Source organism: Lactuca saligna, chromosome 3, assembly GCF_052625555.1.
Source record: "Lactuca saligna cultivar CGN05327 chromosome 3, ASM5262555v1, whole genome shotgun sequence".
In the NCBI taxonomy this organism is placed as follows: domain Eukaryota; kingdom Viridiplantae; phylum Streptophyta; class Magnoliopsida; order Asterales; family Asteraceae; genus Lactuca; species Lactuca saligna.
In genome coordinates this window covers 114,317,751-114,333,828 of record NC_136419.1, presented here as the reverse complement: position 1 = coordinate 114,333,828, position 16,078 = coordinate 114,317,751, and the positions used below count along the sequence as shown (strand labels likewise).

Sequence of the window (16,078 nt, the reverse complement as noted above, 5' to 3'; positions counted from 1 at the left end):
TTGCCAGAATTTTAGTAAGTTTATACCGCAAACTTGCAAATATTTTTTTGGTTTCGCTCATTTTTACAGGTTTAACCGGTCAGCCTGACAAGTTGTGATCTACTGAGGTGGAAGGCCACATCAGCTTTGCCTCCATTTCACAGAAAAAAGGAATAACATATATAGCCCATAAATCAAACCTGGAACCTCGACTCTAACAAACAAGCGCTTTCCACTAGGCAACAAACGAACTTTGTTAAATACTAGATACGTTTAATATGTAATGTAATCGAATACCTTATATATATATATATATATATATATATATATATATATATATATATATATATATATATATATATATATATATATATATATATATATATATATAGGTTCAGGTTCATTTGAGATTAGGGATGAGCATCGGAACCGGGTACCCGCTTTTGGAACCGGAATCGCCTCGGAACTGCCGGTTTTGGTACGGAAACCACCTTAGGCGGTTTCGGTTCCGGTTCCTAAAGTTATGGAACCGCCTTAAGCGGTTCCGGTTCTGGTTCTCGTTTTTTCGGAACCGCTACCCGCTGGGTACCCGCCAGAACCGGTTTATATATATATATATATATATATATATATATATATATATATATATATATATATATATATATATATATATATATATATATATATATAATTTCATATAAAGGTGTGTTACTTAGACCGATTTAGAATATATTGGTACGATTTTGTCCGTCTTTGATCCGAATTGATTTGATTTAGATCGAACTAAATTGTGGTTTTGTCAAAAAAAATTAACAAAATTAATGCGACCGGGTTACCCGCTCCCGGAACCGGAACCGCCGGTTCCGGGACTGCTTCCAAACATTTAAGAACTGCCTAGAGCGGGTCCGGTTCCAGTTCTAACTTTCTAGGAACCGCCGGTTCCGGTTTTCGCCAAATAAGGCGGGTACCCGCCTACGCTCATCCCTATTTGAGACCATTCTAATTTTGTGAGACCGTGAGACCAAATCTAAAAATAATTTTAAAATGCAAAATAAATGGAAAAATCCAAAAATTCTTTTTTTAAATATTATTTTCGGAACTTGAATTAGCTAAAAAAAATTTAAAAAAATTAAAAAAAATTAAAAAAACATTTCTTTTTTTTTTGAAAAATACGTGAAATATTATAAATACAATATTACACTGATATATTCTAAAAAATAATTTTAAAATGCAGAATAAATGGAAAAATCTAAAAATTCTTTTTTTTAAATATTATTTTCGTAACTTGAATTAACTAAAAAAAATAAAAAAAAAATCTTATTTTTTTTTGAAAAATACGTGAAATATTCTAAATAGAATATTATACTGTAAATATTCTAAAATTAATTTTAAAATGCAAAATAAATGGAAAAATCAAAAAATTTCTCTTTTTAAATATTATTTTCGGAATTTGAATTAACTTAAAAAAAATTAAAAAAAAAATTAAAAAAATTAAAAAATGCGTCTCACGGTCTCACAAAATTAAGTCGTCTCACATGAACCTAACCCTATATATATATATATATATATATATATATATATATATATATATATATATATATATAATACAAAAAAAACATTTATATTGATGAGGTGCCACCACCTCCCTAATTAATAAGTGTTTTATATTATACATGTATTGAATATGTATTTCTTCTATTTTCAGTATAAATGTTTTTTATTATATAATAATAATAATAATAATAATAATAATAATAATAATAATAATAAGTGTGTTATATTATACATGTATTGAATATGTATTTCTCTCTATTTTCAGTATAAATGTTTTTTTTTGTATTGACAATATAAATACTTTTTTTTTGTATTTTCAATAAATATGAATTTTTTTCGTATTATTATTATTATTATATTCTAAATATGTATTAGTATATTATAAATATCTTATTATATATATACAAAATGCATTTTTGACGAACAGAAAAAAAATACATTTTTATGTATAAATACATTTTATAAATATTTTTTAAATGTATAAATATATTTTTAAGTACATAATTATACTCTTTACAATTTTAAAAGTGTAAAAGATATAAACACATCTTTTAGAATTTCAAAAACGTAAAAGTATCTATTTTGAAGAGAATTTTTAAATCTATTTATACATTTAAAACATATTTCGTTTGTTTATACACTTAAAAAATTTGCAATTAAATCCATAAATATGTTATTAAATCTACAAAATACTCTTTAGAATAAATAAATGTTTTTGGTTGTAAATATTTTTAAGTGTACAAATACGATTATATATATATATATATATATATATATATATATATATATATATATATATATATATATATATATATACAAACATATTTTTATTTATGAAAAAAATACGTATTTGTATTAATTATACAAAAAAATATTTATATTGAAAATAGAAAGAAACACGTATTCAATACATATATAATATAAAAACACTTACTATCTATATAATGTCATAGAAAACCTTAAGTTTGTCAAGAATTTACGGTTTTACCATTTTGTTAGAATTTTGGTTATATAATGTCATATATATATATATATATATATATATATATATATATATATATATATATATATATATATATATATATATATATATATATATATATATATATAGACACACAAACATGTGCACACGCTATTTGGTTACATTATATATTAAGCATGATGACTAATTAATGATTTCGCTTGGTAGCCTAGTAGTAGACAACCTTGTTGGTTATGGTGGAGGTGTCAGGTTGGATTCTTGGCCACTGCTTATTATGGTAGGAATAAACTGAATAAGCTAATCCAAACATTGACCATTGCTTATTATTGTAGGAATAAACTTAATAAGTTAATCCAAACACTTTTTAAAAACTGTTTATTGCCACCACAATAAACTAATAAGCAATAAGCTAATAAGCTAAAAACATATCTATCCAAACACCCCTAAGTTGCATAAACAACAAATTATGTGTTATTAATTGATTGTTGTTTTATGACATTAACCCTCATGACATGTACTCTCGTAACAAAAGGAAAAGGGTTGTGGAGTTTGCAGAACCCATAAATAAGTCGCGTGAACATGTGACATCTAAATATGGTCTTATTCATTATGCATGTGGATTTTCACTCTAATTGTTAATTTTAACAATTCTTTTGAAAGAAACGAAACACATTTGGTGTGTAATGATAAATCTCGACAGATTGAGACATTTTAGCTTGGTTGTGAAACTGACTACACTATGACTAGTTTATTTTCATTTTCTATATCAAAGAAATGGACGTACACCAATATGCTGAGAAGAATTTGCTTCTTCATTTTCATTTTCAAGAGACTGTTTATAGGCACACGTGTTTTTAGGAATGTTTGTTTGGATGGATCAGTTTGATCCGATCCAATCAAGTGAATCCAAATTGATTTCGGTTTTTAAAACATGGATTCAAATAGTACATACTAAATTCAAATCCGATCCAATTACAATGTGGTTGAATGTGTTTTTATAATTTGGTTTCAAAAACTGAAACATTTTAAAATTGCATATTAATTATAATATTACCCAATTTTACACAAGAAACAAAAACAAATTATTTAGTTGTGATTTGAAATTTATAAACAATTATTAAAAATATATATTATAGTTAAATATTTCTATGGTTAGAAAACGTTTGAAAGAAAATGCATATTAATGTTTTTTTATAGGGTGAAACGTTTTGAACTTATTTAATAAAAAAACTACAAAATTAATAAATAATTATAGATATATTTTATAAATAAATAAATAATAATTGTTTATTTAGTTTTTTTTGAACTATTTGGTTCTTATTTTATAAACCAAAACCACTATGAAATCTAAAATAATAATTCGATTTTTTTGAAAACCAATCCAAAAATTCGAATATCCAAACCAAATAGTCCAATTTAAATTATCCAAATGGATAATTCGGTTTTATCCAAATAATGTAAGTATGATTTATTATCTATATGTATGTCACGAAACAGGGTTTAACATCAAATAATCATACATATTGAATTCAACGTAAATGTTCGAAAAAAAATTGATATGTAGCCAAATATTCATTCTTCATATTCTATCTCAATATCAATATGTACATATTTTCACCAAATATCTCCTACTTCGAACCTAATCTTCATGTTGGTTTCTCCCATTTCAATTAAGGGGGAACAATATATAACCTTTTTATGCTTTGTAAATTTAACCAAGTAAGTATAAATGTCCTTTGCATTTTATTTCCTTGTAAATGGTCTCGCTCTTTGCTAGCGTTTTAATGAACCATTTGGTTTTGGGATAATGACTTAGGAGGGTAATAACGTTTCCTGTTTGTCCATTTTAGGTCCCTAACGTATTTTTTGTGCGTATTACACCATTAAGGTTATTATGACCGCTTACAAATAGTCGTTTTAACAGGAAGAAACCGGTAAAAGGATTATTTATAAATGGTTATAACAACCTTAATGATGTAATATACACAAAAAATACGTTGGGGACCTAATATGGACAAACATGAAACGTTATTACACTCCTAAGTCATTATCTCATGAAACTATAAACCCTTATAGTAAATTTTTACTTTTTAAATAAGAAACTTATAAGTCTTGGGGTTGGTAGTTTGGATGTTTTAAACCTCGACCTTCTTTATAAATGGAAGTGTCGGTTTCTTAATGACAATGGAGCTCTTCGGGTTAAAATTGTCAAATTTTGTCATGAGAAAGGTGGTGGTTTTTCGGAAGATTCGAGAATAGGAATTGGAGGAGCTCTGTCAAATTTAGAGTTTAAATGGGTTTTTTTTTCATGACTTTTGTTTTTGAAGTTCATTCAATAAATCAGCATTATCCCTATAGTGGATTCCAACGTTCCATTCAAGAGCACATTGGTGTTCTAGTGTAGTTGTCTTTTTTATGCTGCATCAAAAAGTTAATTTTAACTATTATTTGGAAAGAATGAAAGTGCATTTGGTGTGTAATGATAAATCTCAACAGGGTTGAGTTGACTGTGTTGGGAAAACGGTCTCAATGTTCCTAACAACCTTCCAATAACAATAATAGAGAAAATAACTGGACACAAGAATATACATGGAAACTCGAAAACCAAAGAAAAACCAAGGGCCTTCAAAGAGAACAATCAACTATATGATAAATTGTTACTAATCTCTCAAGAGTCTCCAAAAATACTCATACTTTATCAAACCGATAACAAAGTCTTTCTATACACTAAGACAAGAGAATAAACTCTAAAATAAGGGAAGAAAGAAAGAACCAAACACTTCAAGTATAGGGTGCTTTAAAACCAAAATCTTGGTCTTCTTTTACAAACTTGGAGACCTACCAAGTTTTCATCCTTCTAGCAATGTGGGATGACTATTCATTCTTTAGCCAAAACTCAACACATTGTATGGAGACATATAATAGCTTGGTTGTGAAACTACTACAATATGACTAGTTCTTAGTATTGCTATATCAAAGAAATGGGATCTGCATGAAAATTTTGCTTCTTCATGGTCATTTTCAAGAGGCTATTTGATGACAAGTTACGACATCATGTATGTCGCCTAAAGCTCTTATTATTTGCCTTTAAACAAGTTTTATGAGCATGGTACCAATGGTTCACTATATTTATTGCTTCGTTTGGTTCTACTAAAAGCAAAAATAGGATAACTAGCCTATTTGTATATTAACATGGCCTATGACATTGCCTAGTTACTAGTATATGTACACAACATTCTTATAATGACCCGACAAGTTGTGTTGTGATATTAACTGTGGTGCGAATTTGCAATGAAATATTCGGGGAATCTACACTTTTTTTTTGAATCTTCCTCTCTCGAATATTCCAACCGTTTTTATCCCAATAAAAAATATGCTCCCAAAATTTTGGTTAGGGAAAATATGATCCCTTGCAATAAAACTTTGGTTAATACCAAGTTAAAGTTAAGTGGTGTGGTTATTTTTATATCAAAAAATCTACATCCAAATATTGGGTCATCCCATCTTGTGGTCTCCAAAAGATACTATTGTAGGATCTGATGTTAAAGCTAATGAATACCGAAGGCGGTAAATTTAGTTTTGGAAACATGTTGGTTATGAAACCTTTTTAATCGAATTTCAATGTCCTCTCACTAAAGCCACACATGTCTTGCTTTCATAATGTAAATGTGATCTATTATCTATATGTCACGAAACCGGGTTCAACATCAAATAACCATACATATTGAACTCAACATAAATGTTCAAAAAAAATGGTGTGTAGCCAAGTATTCATTCTTGATATTCTATCTCAATATCAATATGTATATATTTTCACCAAATATATAACCTTTCTATGCTTTGTAAATTTAACCGAGTAACTATAAACGCCCTTTCCGTTTTATTTCCTTGTAAATGTTCTCGCTCTTTGCTAGCGTTTTAATGAACCATTTGGTTGTTCAAAATATGAATTATTTTTTGTAGATATAAAATTTTACGCTTTACCAAAATTTATATTTTTTGTTAATAAGTTTACTAATAGAGCAATGGAATTTTTTTTTTTTTTTTTTTTTTTTTTTTTTTCTTTTTCATATAGAAATTGTAAAGAATATACAAACACCCACATTTAGGGATTGAAAGAAAGGGGTATAGTTTGAGATTCAAACAAAATTGAACTCCATAGATATGGAGCATCGTTCCATCTATCCAATCCCATGTTACCTTCAATTCGAAATGTCTCTTCTACCCTTCTCCTCTGCCTTCCTGTCTTTCCCTCCTCTCTTACAATCATTCAAGCACAAGGTACAACCTTTATCTAAACGGCATCACGCTTCCATTAATAAAAGTCTGAATCTATATATCACTCAAAAGGGTAAAAGAGAATTAATTTCTACATAAAAAACAAATATCATTATTAAATAAGATATAATTTAAAATCTTAGTATGGGTTCAAAATCGTTCAAATTGTACTAAAATACTCATAACTTTCAATATGATTTTTCCTTAAAAAATTAATTATTATTTTGCTAATATATTTGTTTATCTTATTTAGTTCAAGGACTAAATCCTAAAAAAGCACAATACATTTACGTCATTTCACCAAATCAAGAGCATACGTGTTTTAACTTACAATTTTACGTAGTTGTTTGGATAAATAAAAAAAATGATATGTTTGTTACATTCAAATGGTTATATTTATATAAAAGAGTAGGATATAGTAGTTTGATAAATTAAATATAGATAAAAATATGTTTCATAGAAAGGCTCTAGCATTTTTTGCTAAAATGATGAAAATATTTTCTTCTTTATTTTTTATTTTTTAGTATCAACCCGTCTGTCCATTTTCTCTTAAAGATAAAAATAAAATAAAAAACCCAATATTTTTGTACCTTTAGAAAACCGCGATCTACGAACACCATCACGACTGTAATATTCGTTTTGCTTACGCGATTGAATTAGCATCGGTCCCATGTGTCTAAACCTTTCTTGTTCTTTACGTTCCTATAACATTTAAAGAAAATTCGCGATCAAAATCCAATACACATGTGAACTAACAAATTTAAATCCTATAAACATTCAAGCATTCGAGGCTCAACAGTTGCATTGTGAGAGTTTTAATTCTAATATGGATTGACCTTCATGTGTCAACTAGCCAACGAGCAGGCTAATGTGTACCTTATTTACCTCTCACATGATGTTTCTAGGGCAGTGTGGGCCAACTTAGGGGTTGCTGAAAAAATAACTTTTTTTGTAGAAAACAATTGGAAACATAATGCCAAATTTCGAAAGATGACTCACGGATGATAATAACTCCTCGGGCTTGTATACTTCACTAGAGTATAAAGAATCTATTCTTTGTATAGAATGCCTTTTTTCAAGATTTCTCCTTTTTGTTGCATACATAAAGGTACCATCCGATGTGGTAGATTGAGCCGACTGTGTGCAAATACTATCGTCTTGTAAAGTTTCGGTCATTTGTGATGCTTCCGACAAGGTGTTGTATGACGCGTTTGGACGAACGGATTCTCGTGATCTCATGTGATATGGACCCTCGGGAACGCCTGCGTGGACTTTTCTATGGTTTCTTGAACCCCCCGAAGATCTAACCCTCCCAGCCAACTTTCTTCTGAAACCGTCAAGTCACGTTAATAATGGCTTAATGCAAGAAATAACAATGTACTTTCGTTTATTTCTCTATTATAGCATCCTATTTTCATTTCTTTATATTACAACATTGCAGTTTCAACTTTGTTTTTTTCTTATTAAAACATGGTACTTTGAAAACTCTACCCAATTATACCATTCACCTTTCATTTTTTTTTCTTATTAGGGCATATTACTTTAAAACATCTATCCAGTTATAGCATTGTACTTTCATATTTTTTTTTTGTGTGTGAAAACATTATATTTTACAAATTTAATGAACTATAACAATGAAAATTGCTTTGTATTTGGATGACATTGCTATAATTGTTATGATAAACAAATCAATGAAAATATGTTGCTATTTCTTGCACCTAACCCTATTAATAACGAGAAAGAAAATATTTTATCGGGTTTTTACACAAGCGACACAAAGGGAACTAACCTTCGTGTTGTCTCACGGGATTTTGCATCCATTTCTTTGTTAGGCGGGTACTTAGGCATGCTTGCAGGATCACACGCGTAAGGTTTGGTATAGAAATACTAAACAAGAAGAGCACCAAGAAACTCGATTAAAATATATCTAATGAGCAACAAATACAACAAATGGAAAATTATTAAACTACAATTTAGTCCATATATATGGTCCATAATTGTTTTTTTTTTTTAATTTCTTTTTGGTCCAATTTCAACGTTTCATAACATGTGTCGTCTAAGACAATCATGGTTTACAAAAAGCACATTAACTCCACATAAAATCACCATTTTGTCCTTGCATCATGTAAATTTAAAATAAAAAATGGTATACGGAAAGCCTTACCTCGACTTGGAGGGCGGAGTTGGCAGTGACACGTTTCTCGGGTTCTACACAAAGAAGTTGATCGATAAGGTCGACTACGGTTCTTGGGAGTTCTTTACACCTTTCGCGTAGACTGCTTTCATAAGTGAATTGAGGTTTAAACATTGCCGCAAGAGGATGACGGGTTTTTGTCCAATACTCATCGGAAGGAGTCCCACACATCTTAAATATCTTGTGCAATTGTTCAACCTTACAATTCATAAAATAAACCACCAAATTGTTATAAAAAAGGTCTCATTTGGTTTTTATACTGCATTTTACATGCATTGAACTAAAACTGCTATTGATGTCAATAAGACAAAATTTGTTCTACCGATAATCATTGTCTCACTTTTTTGGGACAAAAAATTGTAACTTTTGTGTATTCAGTACATGCTAAAAACAGTACAAAGTTGACGTAATTGTTGTATAATTTTCACCTCGGTTCTCCCCTTGAGGATTGGTCTACCAACAAAAAGTTCGCCAAAAACACACCCAATGCTCCACATATCAATAAAAGGCCCGTAGTTTGCTGACCCTAAGAGAAGTTCGGGAGGACGATACCACAAGGTCACCACACGGCTTGTTAATGGCTGCCTACTCATAGAATCATAGAAATTCGCAAGACCAAAATCTGCAATCTTCAAAACACCTTCATTATTGACCAAAATATTGGAGGATTTGATGTCGCGATGTATAATCCCTCGTGAATGGCAATGATCAATTCCTTTCAATAACTGCATCATATAACATTTAATCTGCAGAAAACGTAAATTCATGTGAAAAACCCTAAATTGAAGTGAAGAAAGTAAAAACCATAAATTTGTAGGGAAAATTGGAGTAAGAACCTGGGATGCGGTAAACTTGACGTCGGGAGATGATAAGAGTCCGGCGAGATCGTGTTCCATATATTCGAAAACGAGATATATGCTGCATGATAAGCGAGACGTGATTATGCCTTCCAATTTCATGACGTTGGGATGATCAAGCTTTCGAAGAATTTTGATCTCTCGAGCCATGAACTTGACACTTTCGGGTTGAAAATTGTCAAATTTGACCTTCTTTAGTGCCATTATTTTACCACTTCGAAGATCACGAGCACGATAGACATTGCTGTATGTGCCTTGTCCGATCTACACATGTAGCGAAGATGGAACAAGAACAGATGCAACGAGATGAGTAAGGTCTTGATGATAAATGAAAGTTGATGGTGTTATTTCGGAAAAAGTTTAAAAAAGGTCAAAATATTTACGGTTTTTATTTGACAACATGCAGTTTTATTTATTTTTTATTTTTAAGAGAAGTTATTGGTGTGTTCAGCATGCAGCCTTTGGGAGCTTCTGGATTCTAGATTTTAAGAAAACGTTCATAAAAAAGAAAAAGCTTTGTTCGGCGACAAGAGCGTTTAACTTTTAGTTTAAACAAAACGTTATAAAATCAAACGCTACCTGCTACCCATTATCCGCTATTCCCCACTCGGTAGTTTTGTTGAACATACCCTAAGGCTGAGCGGTATATAAGTCGGCATGCTCTCCTATGCATAACCACCGCCCCAACCAAGCATAATTGAGAACCTGTATATCCTAGGCTACATGCTGTGGCAAGGGAGAGAGAAAGGGTGTAACTTGACCAGTGTCTCTGTGTGTGTATATATATATATATATATATATATATATATATATATATATATATATATATATATATATATATAAACCAATTTTTACCTATAAATACCCATGCAGAAACGCACAATAATCTCCGTCAAAATTTGATAGAACACATATATTGGCAACAGAACCATAACGATGGCGCGAATGAGATACTGACCACAAGGGGACCGATGACATGATGCGAACGATGATGACAACAATAACGAATAATAGGTTTTACTTTATTATTTTACATTTAGTTTTGTAATTTTTTTTCTACACTAGCATGCTATATTTAAAAATTTTAAATGAATTTTAATTATATTATTATAATTTGTATAGTTTTAATTATATAATTTTATATTAAAACAAATAAAATATAAAAAGATAATGATGATGTGTACTAGTAGATATATTTCTTAAATTTAGTAAAGATTTAGTGGCGAAAATAATGTAACGCCGAAGTGTCGTACTTTTTGAGTAAAGACATTCTGGGGTACTAGATATATTTCTTAAATTTGGTAAAGATTTAGTGGCGAAAATAATGTGATGCCGAAGTGTCGTACTTTTTGAGTAAAGACATTCTGGGGTACTAGAGTATACACGATAGTATAAAAGTTACAAGTTTAGACTATTTAAACAAAAATAACAAGTAACTTCAAGATTGGAATGATATATATATATATATATATATATATATATATATATATATATATATATATATATATATATATATATATATATATATATATATATATATATATATATATAATTTGTTGGATCAGGTCCTTTAAAACACACACACTAGTCATGTATATATTTATGTGAAATCAACAGATAAAATATAGATGACTACGAAGCACACTCTTATTCATATCAATATATGTTATATATAGCTTCCTAATGCTCACGTGAATTCACATATTCACATGAAACAAACCATGCTACTTTCTTCCTAAAGACCCGTACAACTCCTTGAATCAGGTCAAAGCAAATACCAATTCAACTAATAACTATTATCTATAACATAAAACATAAAACAATAATAATTATTAAATCTAAAGTTTTAACCATGCACGTGAGCTATGACTAACGAACCAATTAACCCAACACTCACCCCTTCATCGGTTTGTTCATACCGTTCACTCATAACAACGCTGAATCCTCGTCTTCTAGAACCATCCCGAATTCTCCCGGACACCCGAACTCCACCTCGGTCACATCCAAAGTCCTCCATACAATCCCGACTTTTCCCATACACCCGACCTTCACCTCGGTCACGTCCAAAGTCCTCCATACCCGACTGTTGTTTGTCACCACACATAATCCGTTTTCTCCTAATACTTCTGTGAAACGAGAGTCGTCTTCCACCGATCAAGAAAATAAAGCAACCCACTTTTCCTATCTTCTTGCACCTATAAAAACAAAACAAACCCAAAGCCACCTGCTTGACGGATCTTTTCTGTTCGTTTTCTCATGCATCTCCGGTAACTCTCTCCATTTTCCGGTGACATACCCACAACTTACCGCCGGAATCACCACCTTGTCAGACACCACCAAAAACTAATGACATCCGGCAAAGAAACTCATCAGCTGAAAAACCTTCTCCGCCATTAACCAGTGATGAACACCAACACCTTCATAGCCTCTGTTTACCTTCGATCCACCGGCTGCCTCACCTGCAAACCTCGCCAACAACAGCTGCTAAGACCACAGTTGTGATCAACCCACTACCGACGATCCATCACCCTCTTCACCTAAAACCCGATTTCCTGCTACATCTGCCCTGCAGCAAAGGGCTACCCCCTTTTGTGAAACCGACTCTCAAACCGGCCTTGTTCCTCTTCACGAGCCCTAAGCTCTTATACCAATTGTTGGATCAGGTCCTTTAAAACACACACACTCACACACTAGTCACGCATATATTTATGTGAAATCAACACATAAAATATAGAGGACTACGAAGCACACTCTTATTCATATCAATATATGTTATATATAGCTTCCTAATGCCCACGTGAATTCACAGATGCACATGAAACAAACCATGCTACTTTCTTCCTAAAGACCCGTACAACTCCTTGAATCAGGTCAAAGCAAATACCAATTCAACTAATAACTATTATCTATAACATAAAACATAAAACAATAATAATTATTAAATCTAAAGTTTCAACCATGCACGTGAGCTATGACTAACGAACCGATTAACCCAACATAATTTGTATGATATGTTTGGATAGATTTTATTTAATAATCAAGTGAACAAGTTTTAAAGGTTGGGGTAAAAGCAAAAGTCAAAGGAATTGCAAAGTAGAGTTGGAGGGGCAAAATGGGAATAAAGTTTCAGAAAATTTGTTTTATACTCTTTCAAAAGCTTCGGTGGTGGAGAAAATTTGTGACCCTTCTCCAGATTGTTCCTCTGCTGACCTGCTTATTTACAAAAATCAGACAGCAGGCAGTCTTAAAGATGTTGTCCAACATTATTCCTTCCCATTAGATGTCGCACCAGCATCTTCTCCTCCTCACTTGTCGATGCAAGTTTCTAAGGAGCAAAATAGTTTGGAGCAGGTCCCGGTTTTTCAACTTATTCTTTGAATAAGGTATTACGAAATGGTTCTATTGTGTTTTTTTTTTTTTTTTTGGGGGGGGGGGGGGGGTATGTCCGGATGTCAGGGGTGGAAGTATTAGAGGATTCCTTGTCACATCCTCCAGGTTTTCGGATAGATTGGGAGGGAATGAAGAGAATAGTGAAAAATTCTACATCGAAGTAGATAAGAAGAATGATGGAAATAGGTTAAAAAATTGGAATTAGTATGGATGGTTGCTTGGATCAAGTTCAATCTGCTGTTGAAAGGGAGGGGATAATTAATAAAAAAATAATATTTTATGAATTGTTTGTCTCTAAATATTCAAGGAGCGAGGTCTGTTGATAAGCAGGTTTGGGTGAGATCGTTATGTCATAAATTTAAAATAAATTTCCTAGCTATACAAGAAATGAAGTTAGAGCTTATTGATTTTTTGATGGCACGTTCTTTTGGGGTAATAGTTCCTTCTATAATGCATATTCTCCTTCTCGTGGAGCTTCGGGGGGCATTCTTGTCATTTGGGATCAGAATCGATTTAAAAAAAAGGTGTTTTCTTTTGATTCGTTTGTAGCAGTGGAGGGGGTGTGGGTCTCTTCTGGAGTTCAGGTTGTGCTTGTTTCAGTCTATGCTCTGCAAGGGACTGAACGTAGAAGACATCTTTTGGAAGAACTTATTCAGTTGATGAGTTCTTGTTCTGGGGAATATGTTTTTATGGGTGACTTTAACGAAGTGCGTGATGAATCCGAAAGGTTGGGGTCTCAGTTTAATCTGGCATCTGCTAGGTTTTTTAATCAGTTTATTGAGGAGGCGAATTTATTTGATATTGCTTTGGGGGGACCTCGGTTTACTTGGAGTAATAAGTGGGGTTCTAAATTCAGTAGGTTGGATCGTTTTTTGGTTTCTGAGGGTCTTTTTGTGTACTTTTTGTAACAGCCCGGATCCCCAGGTATCTTCATTTTCTTATATATTTTGGCATTCTGTGAGGGGACTCGGCGAGTTGGTGGTTGAACTCGTTGAGTCGGGTCGCGGTTTTTAGCGAGGGTTCGCGTCCGGACTCGGCGAGTCCAAGGGATGGACTCGACGAGTCCGCGCTGTTTGATGAAACCCTAATTCCCCGGTCCTAAGCTCTATTTAAAGGACCTTATGGCCCTCATATGCGGCCACCTTGAACCCTAAGAGCCTCCATACGTCTGTAAGCCCTTGTGTGTGTGTTTGAAGGCCTTTTGTTCTTCATTTTGTGTGTTAGTGCAAGGAAAGGAGGGAGAGGAGCAAGCTTGAAGTGTTGGGGAGCTTAGATCTGTTGCTATTTCTTCAAGGGGGTCTTCTTGAGGTAACTTTCTGAGCCAATCTTCGTGTTTTGTGTTGATGGGCCAAATCTAGGGTTTCTTCTTGCCTTTCTTGGCTTGAATAAGAAGTATGAGAGGTCCCATGGAGACATGGAACCTAGATCTGGACTTTAGCAGGTCCAGGAGACCCCTTGTGACAAGCTTTATGCCCACCCTTTTGAGTTAGAAGTTATACTTGCCATATTAAAGGTTGTTTCTTCAAAATAAGCCTTGTATGCATTGCATGGCAACCAAGACTGAGACTTTACGTGACAAATAAGCTTGGGAAGGCCAGATCTATGTATTTTTGGAACGGATCTGACCGCAAAAGCCAGTTTTAGCTGGTGCATGGCATGGACTCGCCGAGTCTGAAGAACAGACTCGACGAGTCACTTGAAGATTGTCCTTGAGACCATCTTGTGTGTAGACTGGACCGAGTTGTGGGCGACTCAGTGAGTCGCAGAGAGTTGGAAAGGTTTTGTCAGGTGGATCGAGTCGGGATGGGACTCGCCGAGTTGACCTTCGACTCGGCGAGTTGAGTCGCAGTGGCCCTGTGAGTCAGGCCCAGGTGGAACTTGTCGAGTCGAGGGAGTACTCGACGAGTCAAAGGGAAAATTTTGAGAGTTGGTAAAAACGCGTAGACTCGCTGAGTCACTATTGTGCACTCGCCGAGTCTAGTCCAAATTAACTAAAGACTGTTGACCGGGTCACCCGGTGTTGATTTGATTTGAATGGTCCATCTTAGTGGTACAAGTAATATTTATAGATTTATATATCATAGGAGGATTTCAGCTCGAGAGTTCGAGCCCGAGTGATTCCAGGATTTACGGTTAGAAGCTTAGCGAGGCATACGAGGTGAGTCTTCTCACTATACTGTACCCGGAAGGGTTTTGACTATGTGACCGGAAGGTCGAATATGATATGAAATATATGCTTTATGTGTGTTAAGTTATTTGCTATATGTGATATGTATGATATGTTTGATATGGGTCGGAAGGCGTGGTCATATGGACTGTAAAGGTTGATGTGGGTAGGACCGGAAGGTTTACCCAGTCGGGACGGAAGTCCCCTGAAATACATGGACCGGAAGGTCAAGGCCTGGAAAGGCGTATGTGCGTATGTTGTATTTTGGGAACTCACTAAGCTTTATGCTTACAGTTGTTGCTTATGTGTTTCAGGTACGAGTGAGGACCGTGGGAAGGCGCCAGCGTGATCGTACACACACTCGGGGAAACTATTTTATCTTTTGTTATGTAATCGTTGGAGACTACGACGTTATTTTGGAAATCTAAATTAATTACTCATGTCTTAATGGTTGTAAAAATGAAAATTTTTGGTTGGAAATTTTATGACGTTACAAGTTGGTATCAGAGCCTTGGTTTGAGGGATTCGAGTACACCTTCGGGTGTAACTGGACTCAAACCGGGAATTGGAGAAAATTGTTTTTTTACAAAAATCGAATTTAAATAATTAAAATTTAAATTTTGAAAGGTGAGACGACCAAAGAAGAAAAGTGTGTACGGTCAGCCGGCGCCCGAACA

At 33.1% G+C, this 16,078-nt stretch overlaps 1 protein-coding gene across 1 annotated transcript in view; it reads right to left on the bottom strand.

Annotated features, from left to right (window-relative positions):
- Positions 1-6,578: 6,578 nt before the first annotated feature.
- LOC145037151 (cyclin-dependent kinase C-2 C-like) overlaps positions 6,579-16,078 on the bottom strand; it is a 31,596-nt gene continuing 22,096 nt past the window's right edge. The window contains exons 2-8 of the mRNA XM_078985742.1: positions 9,824-10,108; positions 9,416-9,733; positions 8,958-9,185; positions 8,583-8,680; positions 7,793-8,120; positions 7,384-7,495; positions 6,579-6,847 (exon numbers count right to left, since the gene is read on the bottom strand). Of these exons, the coding sequence (XP_078841868.1) occupies positions 6,831-6,847; positions 7,384-7,495; positions 7,793-8,120; positions 8,583-8,680; positions 8,958-9,185; positions 9,416-9,733; positions 9,824-10,108 (1,386 nt within the window). The 3' untranslated portion in view covers positions 6,579-6,830. The remainder of the gene's footprint in view (positions 6,848-7,383; positions 7,496-7,792; positions 8,121-8,582; positions 8,681-8,957; positions 9,186-9,415; positions 9,734-9,823; positions 10,109-16,078) is intronic.